Source organism: Chrysochloris asiatica, unplaced genomic scaffold (assembly GCF_000296735.1).
Source record: "Chrysochloris asiatica unplaced genomic scaffold, ChrAsi1.0 scaffold00101, whole genome shotgun sequence".
Lineage (NCBI taxonomy): Eukaryota > Metazoa > Chordata > Mammalia > Afrosoricida > Chrysochloridae > Chrysochloris > Chrysochloris asiatica.
In genome coordinates this window covers 9,197,563-9,224,076 of record NW_006408619.1, presented here as the reverse complement: position 1 = coordinate 9,224,076, position 26,514 = coordinate 9,197,563, and the positions used below count along the sequence as shown (strand labels likewise).

The 26,514-nt window shown below is 45.3% G+C and overlaps 1 protein-coding gene across 1 annotated transcript; it reads left to right on the top strand.

The window, feature by feature from the left end:
* The first annotated feature begins 10,370 nt into the window (after window positions 1-10,370).
* On the top strand, window positions 10,371-19,532 carry RLBP1 (retinaldehyde binding protein 1). Its single transcript, XM_006867168.1, has 7 exons — window positions 10,371-10,382; window positions 10,611-10,739; window positions 12,277-12,481; window positions 14,154-14,332; window positions 17,589-17,747; window positions 18,979-19,089; window positions 19,374-19,532. The coding sequence occupies exons 1-7, from the start codon at window positions 10,371-10,373 to the stop codon at window positions 19,530-19,532; spliced, it is 954 nt and encodes a 317-aa protein (XP_006867230.1).
* The last annotated feature ends 6,982 nt before the right edge of the window (window positions 19,533-26,514 follow it).

The window sequence follows — 26,514 nt, the reverse complement described above, 5'->3', positions numbered from 1 at the left end:
AACAATGGTTCCCTGAGAGAATGGCCTGGCTAGCTGCCTCCGTAAGAGCCCTGTGGGCGGGTCCGGGGCACCTAGCAACAAGAGCATCCCTGTATCCATCCCTCTAGACAACAAGAAATCCATTGTATACTTCCTTTTTACATATATGTATGTGTACTTGAGTGTGCAGACATGTTTTTTCTCCGATTGTTAAATCCATTTAATTCTAACATATTTGTCTATGGGTAGATTTTATTACTTTTTCTCCTCGTTGTTTTACTCTCTAGCACCTCCCACTCCCCCACTGCCGCACGGCAGACCCTTCTGTGGGCAGTGAGTCCTGGAAGAATTAGAGCTTTTTAGGTTTTGAAGGCAGTTGCTGACCCTAGAAGTCAGAAGATGCATTTAAGTATGGATGTTCTTAAAATTACCGTGGGGTGATTTTAGGAAAATGCTGAGTGTTGTTGGACCTGGATTTTCCCATTTCTCCACGGAGGTGTTGAAACCAGAGGATTAAGGGCCCTCCCTGGCCAGGAGAATTGTTACTGGCTGAAGAAGGGATTGCAGTGATCAGAGTGTTGGCCCCTAGGGGAGCCTTGGTGTGCCTCTGCAGGATAAGCAGTGGACTGCAAAGTAGGTGTGAACCACAAGATCGGTGGTTCAAACTCACAAATTAGTCCTTGGAAACCATCTACAGAGTTGCTATGAGTCGGAACCGACTCTACTGACTTAACAACAGCAGTGGCTGCTCCCAGGGAGAGTGAGCTGGTGGCACCTTCCCCAGGAACCAGGAACATCACTTCTGGAAACCCATCCCTGAACAGTCATGGAGTCCTTGAAATTTTGACGGTTCGAGTCCACCCAAAGATACCTTGGAAAGAAAGACCTGCTGATCTAGTTCTGAAAATCAGTCACTGATATGATAGTTTCATCACAATTTTTCAAAAAAGTGCTGCTTTAGATCATGAAATCTGAAGGCATTTTGCCAGCAAAGGATGCCAGATCGGCAGAGCTTAGTTCCATATGGTGCCTTGGTTTAAGTGTTCAGATGCCAATTTTATCTTGAGTGCTCCATACACCTTTGATGGCCAAACTGCTTAAGTCAGAAACAGAATGTATTTGAAAGTGGGTTTGGGGCCGCTTCCCCTAGCCAAAGCATGGTAAACTGCAAAATATCATGGCATTAACTATTCCTCCCACAGCCCTCTCTACTCAGCTAGGGGCAATAATGCATTGGATTGGCCACATAGAACTCAGACACCATGCTCACAGTTACAGGATTCATTAGGGAGGTTGCTATTGTTGTTGTTAGGTGCCATTGAGTCAGTACCGACTCATAGCAACCCTACACACAATAGAACAAAACACTGCCCAATCCCAAGCCAACCTCACAATTGTTGCTTGAGCCCTTTGCTGTTGACACTGTGCCAGTCCATATTGTTGTGGGGGGGTCTTCCTTTTATTCACTGTCCCTTTACTAAGCATGATATCCTTCTCCAGTGACTGGTCCTTCCTGATAATATGTCCGAATTGTGAGAGACGAAGCCTGGCCACCCTGGCTTGTAAGGAGCGCTCTGGCTGTACTTCTAAGACAGATCTGTTTGTTCTGTTAGTCCATGGTACGTTTAATATTCTTCCCCAACACCATAACTCAAATGCAGCAATTCTTCTACAGTCTTTCTTATTCCTTGTCCACCTTTCGCATGTGAAGCTATTGAAAATACCATGGCTTGGGTGAGGTACACCTTAGTCCTCAAACTGACATCTTTGCTCTTCAACACTTTAAAGAGGTCTTGTGCAGCAAAGTGTCCAGTGCAATATGTCGTTAGATTTCGTGACTGCTGCTTCCATGGGTGTCCATGGCTCATTTGAGCAAAATGAGGTCTTTGACAATGTCAATCTTTTCTCCATGTATGTGGATGTTATTTATTGGTCCAGTGGTGAGGATTTTTGTTTTCTTTACATTAAGATGCAACCCATATTGAAAGTTGTGCTCTTTTATCTTCTTCAGTAAGTATTTTATGTCCTCTTCGCTTTCAGCAAAAATGTTGTATCATCTGCATATCGCAGATTGTTAATGAGTCTTCCTCCAATCTGAATGCCACGTTCTTCTTCATATAATCCAATCTCTCTGATTATTTGCTCAGCATACAGATTGAGTAAATATGGTTGAAGAATACAACCCTGTCACACACGTTTCCTAATTTTAAACCATTCAGTGTTCCCTAGTTCTGTTGGAACTACTGCCTCTTGGTTTACAAATAGGTTCCTCATGAGCACAATTAAGTGTTCCAGAATACTCATTCGCTGCAATGTTGTCCATAGCTTGTCATGATCCAAACAATCAGAGCCTCTGTGTAGTCAATAAAGCACAGGTAGACATCTTTCTGGTATTCTCCGCTTTTGGCCAAGATCCATTTGACTTGAATGGGCACAAATATGGATCTCTTCCAATCAGTTGGCCACGTAGCTGTCTTCCAATTTTCTTGGCTGGTATTTAAAATACCAGTGGTATCGTTTCCAGAATCACAGAAACATGCAAGCCACTACAATATGAAAAACTGATAGATACTTGATGGTTAAGGAGGTTAACAGGTTACAATTCAGGGTCACAAATGTTCGGTGCACAGTTATTCCAGTCAGCATAGCTTCTTTCCAGCTGTGCCGATAGGCAGGCCTCTTTCAGGCCCTCAGCCCCATAGCCTGTGCTCTGCCTTGCCCTGGCAGTGTTACAGAGCTCTTTTAGGGCTGCTGATAAATGACCTCAAGACCCACCACTCCACAGTAAGCCTCAGCCTGAAGGCACTTGGCTCTAGTTCTGTGGGTCAGCAAACTCATCTCCCCCAATTGTCTGGAGACACCCTGCTCTGCAAGCAAGTCTCCTGACCAAAGGCACTGAACTTTGCTTGCTCTGTGGGCTGGGAAGCCCACCATTCTCTCGTGCTCTATCTCCTGGCTCTGCAAAGGTTCCACAGGAAGCCTCCTTCACTGGGCACATAGTAGCCCCATTATAGGTATTCCAATCCATTATAGGCAGAAGACGGACTTAAAAGGTTTCTATGATGATATTTCTGGCTATTCCTTTCTCTTCCCCTCAAGTGTCTATTTTATAATGGTATGCCAGGGAAACCAAGATTCAAAAGACAGCCAAGCATCTTGTAGCAAGGAGGGGAGTGATTAACATTTCAGTCTAGGAGCGGAGGGCCCTGGGGCCATCAAGGGAGAAGAGCAGAGAGCCAGACCCTACCCAGAGAATCAGTGATGGAGGCAGAGACGATGACATGGAGAGATGGAGCAGGGGCTGTGTGTTGACGACTGGGGGGGGGGCGGGGGGCAGGCTTGATGATGGTTGATGATGCATGGAGGGGATTGTATCCATAGCAATGAAACGATATAAGATAGGATGAATGTAAAATGAATGTTCTCCCATGTAAACTATCACATAATTCACAATAAAACATTAAAAAAAAAAAAAAAAAGACAGCCAAGCATCTTAACTTTATTTCCTCCCTTTTGACCATTCCAACCATGTCTCAAGCCCTGTATCCCAGAGCCCTGTTGTTCCAAGGTTGTGCATACATCATTATTTACCTCTGTCCCACTTAGCCCATGCAAACCTGCCTAATTGTTTTCCCTTCCACCTTGTTCTTCCATTCTCCTCCCCTTTCTTGTGTCTTGCCCCTCTCTCTGGCACCCGAACTATCCTGTGTCTATTTCCTGCCCTGTGCTCTACCTTCCCCTCCCTCCCCTCACCTCACCCTTCACATCCCAGTAACCAGCAAAGAATCTCCCCACCTTTAGTATGGGTTCTTTTTCTTAGTCTTTTACAGTAGTGATCCTATGCAGTATTTCTCCTTTTGTGATTAACTAGTTTCACTCAACATGATGTCCTCATGTTTCATCCATGTTATGTGATAGCTTATAGCTTCCTTGTTGTTCTTCAAGGTAGCATAATATTCCATTGTATGTATGCACCACAGTTTGTTTATCCATTCTTCAGTTGAAGGGCACTTAGGCTGTCTCCATCTTTTTACTATTGTAAATAATGCTGCTATGAAAATTGGTCTGCATTTATCTACTTGTGTTATGGCTCGTATTTCTTGTGGGTAAATACCAAGTAGAGGAATTGCTGGATCATAAGGTATTTCTATTTTCAACCTTCTGAGGAAGCGCCATATTGCTTTCCAGAGAGGTTGGACCATTTTGCAATCCCACCAGCAATGCAGGAGCTTCCCAGCCTCTCCACATCCTCACCAGCATTTATTGTCCTCTATTTTTTTTATCTTTGCTGTTATTGCTGGTATGAGATGGTATCTCATTGTTGTTTTGATTTGCATCTCTCTAATGGAGTCCTGATGTGGCACTGTGGTTTAATGCACCAGACTTCAAAGCCGTTTGAACAGCAAGGTTGGCAGTTCAAACTCACCCAGCTGCTCCTTGGAAACCCTATACAGAGTCACTATGAGTCGGAATCAACTTGACAGTACTTAACAACAACAACAAACGGCTAGTAAGGAGCTCTGGTAACGTAGTGGTTACAAATCAGGCTGTGAACTTTAAGGTCAGCAGTTAGAAACTACCAGGTGCTCCATGGGAAAAAGATGAGGCTTTCTGCTCCCATGAAGATTTACAGCCTCAGAAACCCTGTACAGGGTCACTATAGGTCAGAACCAACTTGACAGCACTTAACAACAACAACAATGGCTAGTAATTGTGAACATTTCTTCATATGTTTGTTGGCTGCCCGGATTTCCTCTTTGGTGAAGTGTCTGTTCATGTCCTGTGCCCATTTTTTAAATGGGTTAACATTTTGTATTTTTGTTTAATAAAGTTTTCTAGGATTTTGTAGTGTCACATGCCTAAATAATTCCAAAACAAGGAGAATTTTCCAATAGTAGAAACAGGGAGCTCCCTGCCTTTGGAATCTAGCCTGAGAATGTTCCAAAGAAATCATCTACTGCCTCCTTCCCTACCCCTGTTCCTAAAGCAACCTGTTAAGGGGCTACAGAGGGGTTTCCAACTGTACAGAGGGTTGATAATGACTTTCCTCCCTAGATACTGATGGATTCCGTATTTGGTGGTGCTGTAGGATCAGCACAGGAAAACCACAAGGTCGGCAGTTCAAACCCACCAACTGTCTCACAACATCGCTATGAGTCGGAACTGACTCGATGGCACTTAACAACAAAAGCCTAGATTCACTGAGCACTTACATGCCAAGCTCTGAGCTAAGCCCTTTAATGCCATTTCATTCTCATTAAAGCCAGCCCTCTGCTTATTCCTTCTCAGAGCAGGGGCCCAAGTCACTGAGTGGGACTAACTTGGCACAGCTAGTAGGCACTAGAGCTAGGAAATAAGTATGGGCAATCTGATGTGGAGCCTATGTCCTTATCACTGCACTCCACTGCCTAGAAGGCAGCTCGGCCTGTTTTGGCCTCTTCTGGCTTAGTCTTACCCAACTACACTTTCCAACTGGCCTCACTCACTGTGAACGTGAGAACTTTCCCAGCAGCCCCTGCAGGGTGGGGAGAGGATGGGTGACAGGCCCAAATTCCACCATCACATTTGCATTTTTTCTTGTCTTTTAGCTTGGGGGGTGTTCATGCAACCTACCCTCAAGCCCCCTTCAACTTGAAGAAAAGAGAGGACAGAGAAGAAGGAATGTGGCTGCCTAGATGCCACCCCCATGGCCTGGTTTCCACAGGGCTGAGCAAGGACTGGGAGCAGGCATACACAAAGGAGGGCTTTGGTATGCCTCCAGCCTGGCCCAGGTCTCTCCCCTCTCCCGTCTCCCCTCTGGAGCTTTGCCTGCCCTGCTCTGGGGCCTCCCTGTGAGCCCAGATTTAAGAAAAAACTCTGGGTGCTGAGAAGTTCCTTATGACACTCTAATCCCAACCTGCTGACTAGACCACGCCCCTAGCAGAAGCACTCGCCAGGAAAACCCAAGAACCAGGTGGCCACAAGGAGCTGCTGACCTGGTAGGTAAGTCAGGCCCAAGGTTCCTGCTTGGACAGGGAAGCCAGGATTGGGGTAAGGAGTCAAGGGTGGGGAGACCACCTCCCAAGCTGTCAGCTGGGAGCTGAAACCAACTGAGGCTGAGCCAGACCAACCTGAAGGTCAGTTTCACAAAGAAACATACATGATGCCCAGTTAAATGTGTACTTCAGATGATAAATAAGGAACCGTATTTGTAGTGTAAGTATATCCCAAATGTTCACTGGAAATGTGCATTTACCTGGGCATTCTGGATTTTATCTGGCAACCCTAAAACCCAAAACACCTATTGCCATAAAGCCAATTCTGGCAGAAAACAGGATCTAAATGGAGTGAGGGGTGGGCATTATTTCGTTGTATTCAGTGAATAGCAAGGAAATCAGTATTTAAAAAAAATCAAAGTTAACAGCTTCGGCAAGTATTGGAAAGAATTGCTGTACTGACTTTAACCTTCCCTTTCTAGAATATGGAGTTGGAGTTCTAGGATCTTGTCCCAGTGGTCTGCTTAATGGGCTGGAGTCAATCAGCCACTATTCCTCCTGTTTACAAAATCTTTCTGATTTTTCTTTTTCTATTTTGATGTGCAGGTGTGTTCATTTGCAGGGTAAGTGAGAGGTTACCCAGTAATTTATTTAAAAATTGAGCTCCTCAGGGTAATTCTATTCTATCAACCTCTCTCAGCAAAACCTAAGTGAGAGTACACACAGCAGGACTTCTGTTTCCCTTCTGTGTCCACATACTTAGAAGTCTACCAGGTAAAGAGATGCTTTAGATGTGGTTCCTGTTGATGGAGCTCAGCCCCCACATGTTCTCTGCCCTTGTTGGGGCAATGGAGTGGGACAAACCAGAGATGGGAAGTCCTCAGATACTCTCTGGGATTGTCTAAGTTTCTTGGTAGAAATTGGAATATGAAGCTAAGGAGAGGAAAAGGAGGGGAATGAGGTTTTGGTGGAAGATACTGTGTTAGGCACATTATAAAACTTATATTATCTTCACTTTAACTCTACTTAATAAGTGTTATCATTCCTTGGAGTTCTGGTGTGGCACTGTAGAATAATCACTGGATGCTAACCACAAAGTTAGAGGTTCAAACCCACCAACCATTCCTTAGAAACCCTATACAGGAGTGCTATGAGTCAAAACTGACTCAACATCACTTGGTGGTGACTGTGTGCCGTGGAGTCGGTTCCAACTCATAACGACCTTGTACAGGGTTTCTGAGGCTGTAAATCTTTACGGGAGCAGAATGCCTCATCTTTCTCCCGTGGAACAGCTGGTAGTTTCGAACTGCTGACCTTGCAGTTTGCAGCCCGATTCGTAACCACTACGCTACCAGATCTCCTTCAACAACACTTAGCAACAACAATTATATTCTTCAAGGTCCTTGTGCAAATGGTTTGCACTTGATTACTACCTGAATGCTGGCTGTCTGAACCTATCAAACAGCATCATGGAAGAAAGTTCTGGCAATCTGTTTCTCTAACGTTTTCCTACTATGTTAGCATCAATGCTAATTCACAGTGGCCGTACAGGACATGACAGAACTACTTTTTAAGTTTTCTGAGGTGATATCTCTTTATAGAAGCAGACTGCCTCATCTTTCTCCTAACGTGGGTTCAAACCACTGACCTTTCAGTTAGCAGCCCAATACTTAACCCACTGTGCCACCAGGTCTCCTTTTTCCATAAAAATTCTAGCCACAAAAACCCCATGGAGCAGTTCTATTCTGTACCACATGGTTGCCAGAATTAGAATGGATTTGATGGCAACAGGTTTGTTATTATCTCCAAGGTGTCCCTGGGTGGGCAGGGACTTAGTAGCACTTGGCTACTAATCAAAAGGTTGATGGTTCAGGTCCACCCAGGATACCTCGGAAGAACGGTCTGGTGGTGTTCTACTTCTGAAAAATCAGCCATTGAAAAACTTAATATAATACAGTTCTACTCAGATATACGGAGTCCTGATGGGCACCGTGGGTTAATATGCTAGACTGCAAAGTTGTTTGAACTGCAAAATCAGAAGTTCAAGCTCACCAGTCACTCCTGAGACTCTGTACAAGGTTGCTATGGGTCGAAACAGACTTGGTGGCACTTAGCAACAACAACTCTGACATACATGGGGTCACAACAACTCTGACATACATGGGGTCACCACGAGTTAGAATCAACTTGACAGTAACAGCTTCAGTTTTTTGGGTTTGGGTGGTCATGGTGGTGAATTTTTATTCCCAGTTCCCTGATGAGGAAATTGAGGCTCAGAAACGTGAAGTAACTGTACAAGGTCATATGGTAGTATAGTGGTTACGAATTGGGCTGCAAACCTTAAGACCAGCAGTTCGAAACTACCAGCCATTCCACGGGAGAAAGATGAGGCTTTCTGCTCCTGTAAAGCTGTACAGCCTCAGAAACCCTGTACAGGGTCGCTATGAGTGGGAACCGACTCCACGGTGCATAACCACCACCACCACAACCACCAAGGTCGTATGGGTAAAAGACGAATGGGTAAATGGTAAATGACAAAGCCTGATTCCATCTAGGTGTCTGTGGCCCTAAAACATTTTTACAATACCAGTTTTCTTTCTAGTTTGCCTAGAGATGTCTGGTTCGTAGGTGTCAAAGCAGACAAGCAGACTTAATATCAGGCAAGCATAGGTTCAAGTCCCAGCTCTGCCACCTCACAACTGTAACTACATGATGGAACTGACCAATGGAGCAGGATAGTGAAAGAATTGGGAATGTTTCGGTGGGGAGGAGAGGGAGAACCTAGAAACAAGAAAGCTGTTTCCAAAATACTCAGTAGGTAAGCAAGTTGTCAAGGAGCTCTGGTAGCGTAGTGGTTACAAATTGGGCTGCAACCGCAAGGTCAACAGTTCAAAACTACCAGCTGTTCCACAGGAGAAAAATGAGGCTTTCTTCTCCCATAAAGATTAACAGCCTCGGAAACTCTGTACAGGGTTGCTATGAGTCGGAACCGACTCCATGGCACATAGCCAACCAACCAACCAAAGCAAGCTGTCATGGGGGGAATGGGTGAGATTTGCTCTGTCAGCTAAGCATTGCTTGCTGTTGTTGTTAAATGCTGTCAAGTTGATTCCAACTCACAGCGACCCTGTATAGGGTTTCCAAGGAGCAACTGGTGAGCTTGAACTGCTGATCTTGTTTGTGGTTCAAACTGACCTTGCAGTCTAGCGCATTAGCCCACAGCGCCACACCAGGACTGATGATTTAATTAAATCTTCATACACTTTCTATCCCCCTATCACAGGGGAAGGGGTCCTGGTGTGGCACTGGGGTTAATGAGCTGGATTGCATGGTCGGTTTGAACCTATACTTGCCTGATATCAAGTGTGCTTGTCAGCTTTGACATCAACAGCACCACAACAGCGCTGAGCTATAATTGTTGTTAAGTGCTGTCGAGTGGGTTCCTACCCATAGTGACCCTGTATAGGGCTTCCAAGGAGCAGCTGGCGACCTTGTGATTCAAGCCTACTTTGCAGTCTAGAGCATTAACCCGTGGCCCCACACCAGGACTCAGTTGTAATTGTTGTTGTTGTTGTTCAGTGCCATTGAGATGGTTCCAACCCATAGCGATCCTGTATAGGGTTTCCGAGGAGCAGCTGGTAAGCTTGAACTGCCAATCTTGCAGTTCTAACAGCTTTGCAGTCTGGTGCATTTACTCACAGCACCACACCAGTTGTAATTGTTGTTGTTATTAAGTGACGTTGAGTCGATTCCAACCCATAGCGACCCTGTGTAGGGTTTCCAAGGAGCAGCTGGTGAGCTTGAATCACTGACTTTGCAGTTCAAATGACTTTGCAGTCTGATGCATTAGCCCACAGCGCCATACCAGGACTAGTATGCCACAAATCACAGAGCCTACACACAGTATAATGATTATGTAACTGGTCAGCACTCCCTGAAGAACAAAGGGCACTCCACTAGCCTTGGGAGTTTCTTTGAACTGGGGAAGGAGAGGACAGATGGGAGGAGGGATAGACTGGGGAACTGGATCAAGCAGGTCCCTCATTCTGAGGGGGTCATGTAGCTGAGAGCACAAAGTGTTTCCCTTACTGGGTCAATTCACATTAAAGGATAAGATACGAGGTATTTGTGTGTGTACCCCTTCTCAAAGTAGTGTTTCCCAAAGTGTAGCCCAAGATTTCTGGACACCAGGCCCGACCTCCTGATTTAGACTCTCTGAGGGCCGAGCCCAGACGTCTGCCTGAGGTGATTCCGACACACTTTCAAGTCCACTGTCCTGATTCAGTGACAGAACAATTTCTCTAACACTATTGTAGCCCTGATTTCCTTTCCTAGGGAAGGGACTGCCTGGAGAGGTCAGGACAGAGGAAGTGGGGCCCTTCTTCCTCCAAGGACTCAGTGTTTTCCAGAGGAAACATGTCAGAGAGCGTGAGTACTCCAGGACCCCAAGACTCTCCTCATCGACCTTTTTTCCTGTCTTCTCTGCCCTCGCTTATCTGTAACTCTATCATTTGGTCTGCCTAAGGGAATGGGTGCACACTTATAACCTCTCTGTGGTCCTGGGAGGATTAACAGCGATTCTGGACCAAAGAGCTGGTTTAGGGTCTGAGCAGCCCACTGGTCTGGCCTCCTCCTCCTTCCTCTCTCCTGGGCCAGGTGGGTACGTTCCGCATGGTCCCTGAAGAAGACCAGGAGCTGTACTGTCACATGGAACGGCTCACAACCCAGGACCATGGGCCTGTCTTTGGGCCGTGTAGCCAGTTGCCCCAACATACCTTGCAGAAGGTGAGGGCCCAGGGAGGCAGTGTGAGGGGACATGGTATCTTTTCTCCTGTAGTGAGGATCCAGTCCCAACTTCCCAGGTCATTCTGGGAGTCAGGGCCTCTCCAGAACTGAGCTGGCCTAGCCCAAGGATGCAGTACCAACAGGGTTCCACCAGCAGGGCCTGGGGTGTCTAGACCAAGAAGCAGCCTGGATGCAGACATAAGGGGCACCGGTGGTTTTGAAGTGGTCCTAAAGAAACAAGATTCAACTGCTGTCCCCACTGTGTAGCCAAGAAACCTGAGTTCTAGAACCAGATCCACTCCCTACTTGCTGGGTAACCTTGAAGTTGTTTTCCCTCTCTGGGTCTTCTCATCATGCCCTTTGAAGGACAGGACTGTCCAGTGACAGAGAGGTAAACTGAGGAGTTCTGTACCAGCAAGGGAGGCATGCCTTTTGGTGGGCAGGCTGCCATCTGCTGGGTAGATTGGTTTTTAGAAAGATCAGAATAAACCTGGGAGGGAGCATGGTGAAGTGATTAAATGTGCAGCTGAGTAGGCAAGAATCTTCACGTCAATGAGCCTCAGTTTGCTCATCTGAGTGATGGGAATAAGAAGACCCACTGTGATGGGTTATGGTAAAGATTAAAATGCATTAAGTATTTAAAGGACTTCTTAGAAGGGTCTCTGGTGGTACAGCGGGTTAAATATTGGACTGCTAACAGAAAGGCCCATGGTCCAAACCTACCAACTACTCCATAGCAGAAAGATTAGATTGTCTGTTCCCGTAAAGATTTACCGTCTCAGAAACCCCGTGGGCAGTTCTAGTGTGTCTTAAAGGGTTGCTATGACTCAGAATCAATTCAACATCAGTGGCAATGAGTTTTGTTTTGTTTTGGTTTTGGTAACAAGAGCTCAGTAAACAGCAGCTGTTATTATGAGAAACATTTAGGCTGGTGGCTGTATCCTGCAAACAAACCTATTGTGTGCAAGCCTGGTGTCACGGGACCAATTGCATTGAGTGGATGCCAACTCAGGACACAGTAGAACTGCCCCTCGGCTTTCCAAGGCTGTGTGTGGCACTGTGGGTTAATGCGCTGGACTGCAAAGCCGATTTGAACTGCAAGGTCAGCGGTTCAAGCTCACCAGCCACTCCTTGGAAGCCCTTTGCAGGGCAGCTGTGGGTCAGAACTGACTCGACAGCACTTAACAACATCTTAATGGACTCCAGGTGTGGCGTTGCAGGATCAGCATAGAACTGTGAGCCACAAGGTCGGCAGTTCTAACCCACCAGCTTCTCCTTGGAAACCCTATACAGGGTCACTATGAGTGGGAATTGACTCTAGGCACTAACCAATAACCTGACAAGTCTTTATGGAAGCCACTGAGTGATTTAACCACTGAGTCACCAGCGTTCTGAGCTGCCATGAGCAGTTTTACTGACGATTTGCCCAAATAGAACAATCTGAGATGGTGTGAGTGTAGACGCTGCCCTTGTGGATAGGAGGGTGGAGCCCCTCCCCACTGCCAGGTCTTCATCCCCACACCCTTTCTTGTTCCAGGCCAAGGACGAGCTGAACGAGCGAGTGGAGACTCGGGAGGAGGTGGTTCAAGAGCTGCGGCAGCTGGTGCAAGAGCAGGCGGCCGCTGGGGAGGAACTGGCCCAGGAGGTGGCTGAGAGGGTGCGGGGAAGGGACAGCACCTTCTTCCTGCGCTTCATCCGTGCGCGAAAGTTCAATGTGGGGCGTGCCTATGAGCTGCTCAGAGGTGAGGCCCGAGCTGAAGGCGTGGCCCTGGGAAGGGGAAGGAGGGTCCTGAGGATGGTTTTCGCCCTTCCTCCGCTGTGGTCAAATCATTTTCTTAGAGTACCATATACCACCCCCTGTAAAATGGGGGATGAGGCGTGAGGTGTGACCTGAATCACCTCCCAAATCCCTTCCCCTGCAGCAATTAGCAAATGAATGAATGAGTTTGTCAGGACCAGATTCATGGAGGTCTTGCTCCTTTCTCCTCTCTCCCGGTCTTGGGACTCAATGATTGGAGCAGGATTACCCAAACCAGTGAGGAAAAGTGCTCCCCAGCAGCCCTACTGGTCCCTCAGGGCCTATGTTTTGACTCTGGAATGTTGTAGAGAAGGTGGCCATGTGCTTGGCTCCCCCTAGGCCCCTACACCGCATGTAAGTGAAGTTGAAGATGGTGTCAGCCCTGGGAAGTAGACATGCCAGAGGACAGAAGCCCTTGGTCCTGCTGGCTGGCTAAAGACTAAGGGAATCAAGTTATTGGTGCTGGGGGAACTCTGAGATGTCTGAGCAGGCCCTGCAGGCTAATACTTGTCATTTTCGGTCTTCTCCCTTGTTCTTCAAATGTTAGTTCAATGCCATACTGTGCCAACCCAGGGATGCAACAGAGAACAAAACAGATAGGAGTCCTCTACCTTTGTGGAACTTACAGTCTTATGGTGGAAATAACAAACTAGTGTGAGAAACCAAAATACATAGGGATAAAGAGAGAGAGAAAAGAGGCAGATACAGAAGACTGAGGTTGAAGTTTCAGGCAACCACAATGGCCCCAGTTGTAAAGGGAACGTTTGAAGAACGATCCAGAGGAAATTACTATGCAGATATCTGCAGGGAGAGCAATTCAGTCAGAGGAACCAAGACACATGGTGTGCAAGTGCCAGGAATGTTCCAGACAAACTCTCTCTGAAGACCTCCTCTTTTCTTGACCCTTCCCAGTGCTGATTTGTTGGTGAAGACAGTCAACTGTCTATTTAATATGGCTTATGAAGGAGCTCTGGTAGCGTAGTGGCTACGAATCGGGCTGCGAACCTTAAGGTCAGCGGTTCGAAACTACCAGCCGCTCTGCGGGAGAAAGATGAGGTTTTCTACTCCCGTAAAGATTTACACCCTCGGAAACCCTGTACAGGGTCGCTATGGGTCGGAACCGACTCGACGGCATTTAACAACATAACAACAACATGATAGTAGAATGACTTTTGTGTCCCTCTTGGGGGTCTTCTGTATTCTATTTTGGGGTCTTTCCATCAGTCTTGCCCTCAATGCACCAGGGCCCACATCTCACTCAGTTAACCTGGTGCCCATGAGGAACACCTGTGTCTTGTGTCCATGGAAAGAGAAAATGACAAAAAAAAAAAAAACCCCGCCACCTGATGTTTTACACATTTTTAGTGTAAAACACCTTTCCAAATGATGTCTGCACTAGAGTCTTCCTTGATAACGGCAATAATTTGGTGACATAAGATAATACCCCATTTTAGCCCAACGTTTGGAGGGGAGGCGTGGGCTCCCAGAAAGGTGATAAATCTTGCTTGATCACACACAGGATTCATGTGGAGGAGTCTGGCCACCACGAGCCATCTCAAGTGAGGGTGGCATAGGGGAGTTCGCTAAGGGGAGCTTCTCTGCTTCCTCTCCTCCAGGCTACGTGCACTTCCGGCTGCAGTATCCGGAGCTCTTCAACAGTCTGTCTCAGGAGGCCATCCGCTGCACCATTGAGGCTGGCTACCCTGGCGTCCTTCCCAGTCGGGACAAGTATGGCCGAGTGGTCATGCTCTTCAACATTGAAAACTGGAACTGTGAAGAAATTACCTTTGATGAGGTCAGTGGGGACTCTGCTGATTCCCCCACTCCTGCCTCCTCCCAGAAACTGGGTTCCTCTTCCAACCTTGACCTTTACTGGACCCTCATTTCTGACTTCCCAGGAATTGAGGTCCCTGGAGAAAAGGCAAATAATCACGTGCCGCCAAGCCTTTCCAGACCTGCAGAAAATTCCTAGGATGATGTGCCCAGGGCAGCTGGAAAACCAGCAGCTTTGTAGGCTGGGTCCAATGGCTAACCCATGGCTGCCTCTGGGTTTCTCTGTCAAATGCAGGTGACAGCTGTGCCCAGGGATAGCTCTGCCAAATGCTGGAATCTGAGAGTGACAGAGCTAGGATGAGCAGACTGTGGGTGTGGAGAGATTCTGAAAGGCACAGGTTTCAGTCCTGTTACAAACGAAGGGTCTAACACATAGAGAAGTTGCACCCAACCTTCCCAACCAACAACAGCTGAGAGCAGGCACTGCAATTCACGTGTTTCGACTCCCAGCCCCATTTCTTTGCACTTATATTTGAGGAGGTTTCAAAAACTTTGTGGAAAATGAGTGAAAACATAATGGAATTTTTTTCACAAATTTTTGTGGCACTGCTCCAGGTAGGGGAATTAGCTTTTGTTGATGCAGAACTTTGGCATGTGGCACTAATTCTTTAAAAGATCTTTTTTCTTGTTTTTTTTTTTTTTTTTTAAACAGTACAAACTCATTTTAGAAAATGCTTCCCTGTTGTCTCAGTGGTGATGGGTGGTTATGTACTGCGGAGTTAGTTCTGACTCATAGTGACCGTGCATAGGGTTTCTGAGGCTGTAAATGAGGCAGAAAGCCTCATTTTTCTCCTGAGGAACTGCTGACCCTGAGATTAGCAGCCTGATTTGTTAACCCCTACGTTGTCAGAGTGTTGACTCAATACTGTTTATGAAAACGTGATTTTGAAATGCTATCCCAATCATTTTCTATATTTCCAAATGTAAAAAGAGAAACATCAGTGTCATGTAGTCAGCCCTATCTCGTGGCAACCCTGTGTATGTCAGAATAGAACTAAGGTTTTCATTGGCTGATTTTTTTTTTCCAGTAGATCACCAGCCCTTTCTTCTGTGTTACCTCTGGGTCAACTTGAACATTTAACCTTTTTGTTAGTTGTGCAGCACATCAGTGGTTTGTACCACTCAGGGACACAATTTCCATATATATGTGGGTCCTTTCCTGGGTCTTTTTATTCTTTTCCATTGATCTGTTTGTCAATTCATGCTCCATTACCACACTATTTTAAATATAGAGATTTTACAGAACGTTGAGTATCTGGCAGGGCTTGTCCCATCCTTATTGCTTCTCTTTTCAGGTTTATTCCTAGCTATTCTTGTATGCTTCTGTTTTCTGGTGAACTTTAGAATGAACTTGTCTATCTCCAAGAGAAACATTCTGTGCATTTTCATTGATATCACATTAAATGTCAATATAAACTTGCCATGAATTAACATCTTTATGAAGGTCATACCTGTGGCCATCTGTACTTTCCCCAAACAAGGGATGTCTTTCCTTTTATTTGACCCAATTTTTGCGCTTTCAGGAGTGTTTTAAGTTATCCTTAAAACTATCTTACACCTTTCTCATTAAGTGTATTCTTGAGTATTTTATTTGGCCACTGTTGGTATGAATTTGTTTTTTTCTTTCATTATACCTATCAATTGGCCATTGGTTATTATTTGTATATTTGAAGATTATTGGTTTTGTATGTTGATTTTAAATCCTGCTATTATGCTGAATTATTTTTATTGGTTTTGTCATTGATTCTCTTGGATTTTCCAAGTATATTATCATATTACCTAAAAGTCAAGAAGACAGTTTTTTTTCCCCTTCTTTTCTAGTTCTGATTAAAAAAAATATTTGGTTACATTAGCTAATACTTTCAGCCAAACAAAATCCAATGGCCGTGGAGATAGTGAACATTCTTATCTTGTCCCTTACATTATTAGGAGTCCTAGTATTTTGCCATTAAATAAGATGCTGACTGTAGGACATATATATGCTAAGGAAGATGCTTAAAATATATACATGATTTTCCCTATTACAAAAGTGATACTCTCTTTAAATCATACCCCCAAAATCACAAGAAGTTTAAAATCATCCATACATAATTCTATCACCCAGAGATATCTACTAATGACATCTTTCTTTGTTGTTGTTAAAGTGCCATCGAGTTGGTTCCAACTCATAGTGACCCTGTATAAGGTTTCCGAGGAGTGACTAGTGGATTTGAACCACCAACCTTTCAATTAGTAGCCCAGTGCTGATCCTATAGCTCCCCACCATCTTTCTTTGTTGTTGTTGTTGTTAAGTGCCTTTGAGTCGATTCCAACTCACAGTGACCCTGTATAGGGTTTCCAAGGAGCAGCTGGTGAGCTTCAATCACTGACCTTGCAGTTCAAATGACTTTGCAGTCTGACACATTAGCTCACAGCGCCACACCAGGACTCCTACATATATAAATATATTTTCCTTATATAAACGAGACTAGACTCTAAAAGAACTTTTCTAACGTTTTAGATAATAATATACCACGAATACTTTTACTTATCATTAGTCTATATCATTTTTAAACTGCTTTAGAATATCACACAGCATGAGTGTACCACAACTGTACCAACCAACCATTGTTGTCAGATCAACCCTGACCCATGGTGACCCTGACTCACGGTGACTTCATGTGTGTCTGAGTAGAACTGTGCTCCAGAGGGTTTTCAATGGCTGAGTTTTTGGAAGTACATCACCAGGCCTTTCTTCTGACATACCTCTGGGTAGACTTGAACCTCTAATTGAGAACATTAACAAATCACACTACCTCAGTGCTCCCTACCCTAATTTAACCAGCCTCTTTTTGTTGAACATTTAGGTTGTTTCCACAATTATGTAAGCCCTGGCGTGGTGCTATGGGGTAAACACTGGATTGCTAATTGCAATGTTGGCAGTTCTAACCCACCAGCCATTGTTGGTCACAGGGTCACTATGAGTCAGAACTAAATCGACAGCATACAACAACAACAACCATTATTATAAGAGTGCTGGGAAAAGCACCCTGGCATGTGATCATGGATATGACATTTGAGGTTCTTTTCATGGGGTGCAGTCTAGAGATAGAATATCCAACTCAAAGCCTGTGGTGAATTGCCTTCAATAAAGGTTGTACCCACTAGCTCTCGTCTCAGGAACTTGAGCCTTCATTACCACTGTGGCTGGCTCTCACAGCCTGCTTACTCTGATTGAGATTTTGCAGGCATATTGCTTCATCCTGGAGAAACTACTGGAGAATGAGGAAACCCAAATCAATGGCTTCTGCATTATTGAGAACTTCAAGGGTTTTACCATGCAGCAGGCTGCCGGGCTCCGGCCTTCAGAGCTCAGGAAGATGGTGGACATGCTCCAGGTAAGGCCTGAGAACCCTGTTCCCCAGGAGACTTGCACAGGAGGGGAGTCTAGGAGGCTGGACCCCATTTCCTGGTTTCCTGGTGCTAGAAAGAAACCTGAGAAAATAGGCACCTGGAGCCACTAAAGAGCTGTAACAACCACAGCCACATGGTGATTGACTGATTGCCAAGTATTCATTGTGGTGGTAGTTATGTGCCGTGGAATTGGTTCCGATCAGCAACCTTGTATAGGTTTCTGAGGCTGTAAATCTTTAGGGAAGCAGAAAGCCTCATCTTTTCCCCAGGGAGCAGTTCATTGATTTCAACTGCTGACCTTGTGGTTAGCAGCCCGAGTTGTAAGCCACTATGCTACAGGAGTGTTCCTTTGCCAAACACTGTTGCTGTTCTTGTTAAGTGCCATCAGATCAGTTTCGACTCTTAGTGACCCTGTATAGGGTTTCCAAGGAGCAGCTGGTGGGTTTGAATGGCCTCCCTTGTGGTTCGCAGTCCAGTGATGATCCTACAGTGTCACCCCAGAAGTCCTTGCCAAGTACTAGGGAGCTTCAAAAAGTTTGTGGAAAATGCAATTAAATGATTGGCATTTCCCCTACAAACTTTTTGAAGTCCCCTTGGATTCATACTTGTTTCATTTACTCCTTGAGAACCATTCCTCTCTGCTTCCTTGTTTCAGTTTACAAACCTGGAAATGGAGGCTCAGAAATTTGAGTGACTTCTCTAGGTCACACAGCTATAAAGCGGCAAAGGTGGACTTGAACACAGATCTCCAGACCTGTAATCCCAAACTCTGTCTGTATATGTCATATTGCCTCTCTCTGCATGTGAATTTATCCAGAGAAAGGAATATCACCAAACCCCTGACAAGTTCTTCCTACATATATGGATGCACCAGAAGTCCTTTCTCAGAACTAACTTGCTCTCTGTGCATATGAGGAAAGAACGGTGGGGACCATGGGAGGGGCTGAAGGACTGACAGGAAGGCATTTCCCCTAATGCTAAGGATTCATGAGTCTGTAGGGAAATAGCCAGGATCCACGACTTCTGGGATATCCTTCCAGTAGTTGGAGTTACAGTGACGCCCAAACTCCCTTTTGACGGGCCTTACGATGGAACTGTCGGTGAAGTCATCTCTGTGGCAACTGTGGGAGGCTGGGCAAGCCTGTGAAAAGGGATGAGGGAGTGGGGAATGTAAGGAAATGTCTGAGGCCACGAGGGATCTCTCTGTCGCTACAGGACTCCTTCCCAGCCCGCTTCAAAGCCATCCACTTCATCCACCAACCATGGTACTTCACCACCACCTATAATGTGGTCAAGTCCTTCTTGAAGAGTAAGCTGCTCCACAGGGTGAGCATCTGTGAATGAGTGAGTGAAGTTCTGTAGCAAGAACTAGTTCATGAAACAAAGCAGGAGAGGGTGGGGATGAGGAACGAGCCCCCTGGTTTCCCCTCAGGCGCTAGTACCACATTCTTGAACAAGAGTGGATCACACCAACAACACACCATGCAGCACTGTGGAGATGTCACCAGGCAGAGGGGACATGCTGTGGCTCTACTTTCCAGCCCCTTTCCTCTCCTTGTCCCTCACCCTTAGGCACCTCCTCCTCAGCTTTCTTCTCTGCCTTCCTCCAGGTCTTTGTCCACGGGGATGACCTCTCTAGCTTCTTCCAGGAGATCGGTGAGGACATCCTGCCTGCTGACTTTGGAGGCTCATTACCCAAGTATGATGGCAAGGTCACTGCCGAGCAGCTCTTTGGCCCCCGGGCCCAAGCTGAGGACACTGCTTTCTGAGGACACTTCTTGCCCTCTGAGCTTTAGTTAGCATCCTGGACTTCTCATCAGCTGCCCTGGACCCAAACATCTGGGAAAAGGGCTATCTGAGGAGACTGTGGTCCCTCCGAGCCTCTCTAAGTTTGGGTGAATTCATGTGTTACTATCATCCCAGGTTGTGGAGCAATAAAGCAGTAGAATCCCTTGAACCAGAATAACTGGGGGACTGTTAGATTTCTACCTGTCTCTGAAATTTTTAAGAAGGTGACTTTTGCACGTGGTTGAATTTATAAGACCCTAATTAGGCTGGTCGCCGGAGAAAGATGAGGCTTTCTGCTCCTATAAAGATTTACAACCTCAGAAACCCTCTACAGGGTCGCTATGAGTCGGAACCGGCTCCACGGCATACAACAACAATTAGGCTTGTCAATCATTTCCTTTGTAACAGAGTTTTGCTACTTAATCAAAACACCCAAACCCATACCATTAAGTCTATTCCAACTCATCATGACCCTATAGGATAGAGGGGAACTGCCCATAGGGTTCCCAAAGCTAGAATCTTTATGGAAGCAGATGGACACATTTCCCGCTGAACGGCTGGGGGGTTCAAACCACCAGCCGTTTGGTTAGCAAACCATTGCACTACCATGGCTCCTCTTGCTGTTGTTAAGTGCCATCAAGTCACTTCCAACTCACAGTGACCCTGTATAGGGTTTCCTAGGGGCAGCTGGTGGCTTTGAACTACCAACCTTGTAGTTTGAAATCCAGCACTGATCATACAACTCCTCTTGGGTTTCTGTGAAACCAGCAAAGAAGCTGGTTTAAAGCCCCCCCCCCCCACCAAATAAAAACCAACAAAAAGAAGATAAAGAGGGGGGATATGAATTCAAATTATATGCCAAGCCCAACAATCTTCATGACATCTAAGCAGGTGAGAGATTTTCCACATGGAATTCTGTGTCAAAAGCAGCCTTGAAGCATCTCCATTCTGGGGTGACCCACCAGTTAGGTTGAAGAGCAAAGATGTCAGTTTGAAGACTAAGGTGTGCCTGACCCAAGTCATGGTATTTTCAATAATCGCATATGCATGTGAAAGCTGGACAGTGAATAAGGAAGACCGTAGAATAATTGATGCTTTAAATTATGGTGTTGGAGGAGAATATTGAAAGTGCCATGTGCTGCCAAAAGAACCAACAGATCTGTGTTGGAAGTAGTGCAGCCAGAGTGCTCCTTGGAGGCCAGGATGACCAAACTTTGTCTTTCATACTTCATACATATTGTCAGGAAGGACCAGTCGCTGGAGAAGGATATCATATTTGGTAAGGTGAAGGGTCAGAGAAAAAGAGGAAGACTCCCAGAGAGATGGATTGGCAAAGTGGCAGCATCAATGGGCTCAAGCATGGCAACAATTGTGAGGTTGGTCCAGGACCAGGCAGTGTTTCATTCTGTTGTGCATAGGGTTGTTATGAGTTGGCACCAACTCAATGGCACCTAACAACAACAAATGGACTACCCATTTGACTTAGTTTTGATGGGTTGATGATCAGAACTCAACTACAGGAAGAAAAAGAAATTTGAAAGCAAGTGTAAATTGCTATAATTTGATGAACTTGAGCTATACTTATGGATGTAGTAGCTCAAAATACCATCTGAGAGGGAAGGAGTCTTCACATTAAGGATCAAGCCTATCCTCTCTGTATACGGTGTTGATAGGGATGGGCAACTTTGACACTGGCTACCTAAAATCAGGTCGGGGGGGGGGGGAGGCAGGCTATAAAGGCACGAAGTAGCTGGATTGCAAGTTTTCAAGAGGGAGTTTAGTTTCAGAGTATGCAGAGGAAGGTAGATTCCTCACTGAATAATTTTCCTCTTGTCTAGATGGGTCTGGTGAAAGGAGATGGGGATAAGATTCTTATGATTTAATAGTGAGTAATTGTTGTCATGACTAATTGCGATTGTCACAACTGAAAAGGTAGAAGTTTTGTAACATAAAGGGAGGAGTAGTTAATCTTATATTCTAGGAACAGAGGACCCTAGGACCATCAAGAGAGAAGAGCATGAGTGGAATATGGGACTCTATCCAGAGAAGCAGCTATACCAGAGATGGAAGCAGAGGTGATGACCTGAAGAGATAGAGCAGCTGAGGATTCTAGACTCATGGAAAGAGAAAGGCTGTGTGCTGGTGACCAGGAGGCAGGCTTGCAGAATGTGCCCTTTGGTTGCATAAACGATTATATATTCCTACGTGTTTTTGTGTACATTAAAAAAAAAAAAGCGAATAGAAGCAAATATGTTAATTGATGCTGCACAGAGGGGATTGTAATCATTGCAATGAAACAAAATACGATAGGTCGAGTACAAAACTAATGTTCTCCCATGTAAACTATTGCTCAATTCACAACAAAAAACAACCTTGTTAGTATTGGAAGAAGTAGTACAGCCAGAATGCTCTGTGGAAGCCAGGATGGCCAGACTTCGTCTCTCATACTTCAGACATGTTGTCAGGAGGTACCAGTCCCTGGAGAAGGACATCATGTTTGGTGAAATGGAGGGTTGGAGAAAAAGACAAGACCCCCAACAAGATGGATTGGCACAGTGCAACAGTGATGGGCTCAAATATAGCAATGATTGTGCGGTTGGTGCAGGACTGGGCAGTGTTTCTTTCTGCAGTGCATAAGGTCGCTATGGGTCAGTACTGACTCGATGGCACCTAACAACAACAATTGTCCCTTGATATCAGTAGGAAATTGGCTGCAGAACCATCCCCACCCCACTATGCACACACATAGGATACTCAAATCAGCAGATGCTGAAGTCCCTTCTATAAACACGGGGGGTATTTGCTTATACCACCTGTGTACTGTACACATCCTCCTGTATACTTTAAATCATCTGTTGTTGTTGTTAAATTTTTTGAGTTAGTTCCAACTCATAGCGACCCTGTATGGAGTTTGGGTTCTAACTCATAGTGACACAACAGAACGAAACACTGCACAGTCCTGTGCCAACCTCACAATTGTTGTTACACTTGAGCACATTGTTGCTGCCACTGTGCCAATCCATCTCATTGGGGGTTGGTCTTCCTCTTTTTCGCTGTCCCTCCACTTTACCAAGCATGATATCTTTCCAGAGACTGGTCCCTCCTGCTACCATGTCATATGAGAATTTCATTGGGAAACCTGGCCCCATCCTACATCGCTGATCTTGACCCTCCAGAATTTTTTGTCCCCCAAAGAACATTCAAAATGAACCAAAGTTAAGTGTCTTGCGGATGCTAAACTGCTGTTTTGATGTGGTTTAAATAGAAAACTGTAGAGTTCTTCAGACAAAGGTTATTGTTGCTAAGTGCTATTGAGTCATAGATAGATGGCAAATTGTCTTCAGAAGTGTACAGACCTAGAGAGAGGATTTTTAAGAACCCGTATCTTCACCTTTGATATTTTTATTTAATAAAGGTTTCTTTATAATTTTATAGCAATATTTTTAAAATTTAATTTCATATATATGTGTGTGTGTATCTATATGAAGCTCTGGTAGTGTAGTGGGTTGTACATTGGGCTATAAACCACAAGGTCATCAATTCAAGTCATGCGACAGCCCTTGCTATCCTTGACGAATAAGCAGGCGTATTGTCATGACAGAAAAAAAAATTCCTTGTATAAATTTCCTGGACTTTTTCTTTACCAATGCAATTTTCAACTTACTTAAAATTTGCTCATAATAAGCCCCCATGATTGTCACATGTCATTTGAGAAAACCTACCAAGATTATCTCTTTGGAATTTTGGAATTAAAAAATAGTCACCATAGCCAGTGAGGTGACCTCTGTGTCTTGAATTGAAATGACCCAGCAGGTCCTCTTGAAAGCCACTGTTTTGATTGGACCTGTTTTTGAAGAGGGTACCTACCATAATGAAACTAAGACAAATGTATTACTAAGAGAAATTGTCTTCAGCCATCTACTGATTGCAGATGTTTAAACGCATCTTACTAGAATAAACTTGTATCTGAATGAATTGGAACCCAAGTACTGATAACTTTTTAATTTACTCTTCTACAAGCGGGTTTCAAAAATTTCATCTATAGTTGGCTGTCATCGAGTCAGAACCCAAGTAGCTTCCGTCTTCATAGCCTTTACAAGTAATTTGTGATCATAAATGACTTTTCTGGGGCCCTGGGCGCAGTGAGTTCGGCTGCTAACCGAAAGCTCAGTAGTTTGTATCCACCAGTCACTCTGTGGGAGAAAGATGAAGCTTTCTGCTTCCGTAAAGATTTATAGCCTCACAAACCCTTTACAGGGTCGCTGTGAGTCAGAACCGTCTTGGTGGCACATCACCAACCACCATAAGACTTCTGAACTGGAGGAGAAATCATAGGACATTCTGAACTTTGTTTTTAAAACTTTTGTTGTGAATTGAGTGAAGGCTTAGACAAGATCATTAGCTTTACATTCAACAAATCATTGACATCACTTTGTTTCATCTCAATGATTACAATCCCCTCCCTGCAACAGCAGTTCTCCTGCTTCTCCCCTGTGGCTCCTGTTTGCATCCCACCACCTTCCTATCCCTTCTCAACTTTGCCCTTATGCATATGCTGCCCTTTTGATTTTGCATGAGTGACCATTGATCGTGGTGAGCACACTTTGCTCATGTAGTTTCCCACCCCCCATTAACCTATCTACTGCTGACTGAAAATGGAGCCAGGAGGGTGAGTTCCTTTCTAGTCCTGAAGGGTAATTGAGGGGCCATAGTCTCAGGGTTCCCCAGTCTCTTTCTTTCCTGTAAACTCAGTCTTTTTATTATTACTAAATAATTTTGAGTTTTGTTCCACATTTTCTCCCCCTCTATCTGGGACCCTCTAATGTGATCCCTATCAGGGCAGTTGGTAGTCAGGTACCATCTAGTTCTTCTGGTCTCAAAGTTGTGGAGACTGATGTTCACGTGTTCCGTTAGTCCACTGGACTAATTGATTCCAAGCCTCTTCATTTCACATCTCTCTTCTTTCTTCTACACATGGAGAGACCAATAGATGAACCATTATGACCTTTCTATATATTAAAAAATAGTTTTCAGGATAGAATTGTTTTTAAAAGTGTTGTGTGCCAAGTTTGAGAGAAACTGTGGCTGCTCCCTGTCAGTTGACCTTGTGTACTCCTCTCACTGGATATAAATTAAAGAAAACCATAGGCAGATGCTGACCAGGAAGCTCTTGAGATAATGTTTGCTCTGACTCAAACCCAAATGAATGCTGGAGTTCCCCCCAAAGTCAGCAGAGCTGGAACCTTAGCTCTGGGAACTGTGTGTGGGGTGTCTGATAAGCCTAGTGGCTTTCTGAGTTAGAAGTCTAGTGTTGGGACCAGTACCCTCTGTTATGCTGTGGGCTCACACCGCCCCCTGCTGGCCCTGCCTTTGTGCTGCCTCTCCATGCATAGGAACAAGTTGAGCAGGAAGGAAGAATTTAACCAATGGGGCAGGTGGTACCACCTTTGGGAGAATGTATGTGAGGATCATGAATGATAAAAATCTGCCTTGCGCAGTATCACAAAATTCCAGATGCCTACATGCCAGATTCCAAGAAGTGGCCACCCCCAATGTTAATGAAATAGAGGAAGAAGGACAATAAAATACTCACTGGACTGCTAGCTACAGGGTTGGCAATTCAAACCCACCAGCCGCCCCTCGGAAACTCTATATAGGTCACTGTAAGCTGGAACTGACTCAGCAGCACTTAACAACAATAAGTTATGGGGAGGGGCCAATGCAACATGAAGACAACCATTTGGTCTCCTTCCTGGAGACATCTGGTAGGGCAGGGATCCTCTTGGGCATTCATTTCTGCCATCCTTGTGGAGACCTTGGGGAAGTGGAGTCAGGAGATGGATGCAATTTGTTAAGATGTGGGTGGATGGCTCTGTAGGGTTGTTGTTGTTATGTGCCGTGGAGTTGGTTCCGACTTGTAGCGACCCTGTACAGGGTTTCCGAGGCTGTAAATCTTCTTTTTTTTTTTTAAGTTTTATTGTGAATTATGTGACAGTTTACATGGGAGAACATTAGTTTTACATTCATCTTATCGTGCATTGTTTCTTTGCCATGATTACAATACCCTCCACGCATCACCAATCAAAGAAAGGATACATCCTATAAGCCTGCTGCACCCCACCCCCACCCCTGGTCGTCAGCACACAGCCCCTCTTCCTCCCTGGGTCCTGAGTCCCCAGCTGCTCCATCTCTCCACGTCATCATCTCTGCGAGGCTGTACCTCTTTACGGGAGCAGAAAGCCTCATCTTTCTCCGGTGGAACTCTGTAGAGTCATGGGACTCAAACTTCAGAACCAGAAAGCTTCTAAAAGAGATTAACCAGGGCTAAAAGCCATGTTGGAAGAGTTGCAGCCAGAGCGCCCCCTGGAGGCCAGGATGGCAAACTTCATCTCTCATACTTCGGACATATTGTCAGGAGGGACTAGTTGCTGGAGAAGGATCTCATGCTTGGTAAGGTAGAGGGTCAGAGAGATGGAGTGGCAAAGTGGCAGCACCAATGGACTCAAGCGTAGCAACAATTGTGAGGTTGGCCCAGGACCAGGCAGTGTTTTAACATAGGATCGCTATGAGTCGGTACCAACTCAATGGCACCTAACAACAAAAAAGAGCCATGGTGTGGTGTTGTGGGCTAATGTGCACGGTCGGTTTGAACCATTAGGTTGGTGGTTCCAGCTCACCAGTCGCTCCTGAGAAACCCTATATAGGGTTGCTACTGACTCCATGGTGCTTAACAACAACAGGAGCCATAGGCTTACCTCTGAGAAGTCTAACGCTGCCTGGGTGGTCTGGCAAAGGCTTCCTAGAAGAGGGATGCCTGGGTCTTTAATGATGAACCCAGTCAACTAGGGAGAGATGAAGAGTCCTCTCTGGAGGGGTGAGTTGGTTATCTCCTATCCCACTTCTGGCGGCTGGTGGCACAGCTCTGGTGTTGGAACAATTCAGCTGTGTGTTGGTCTAGAAGCT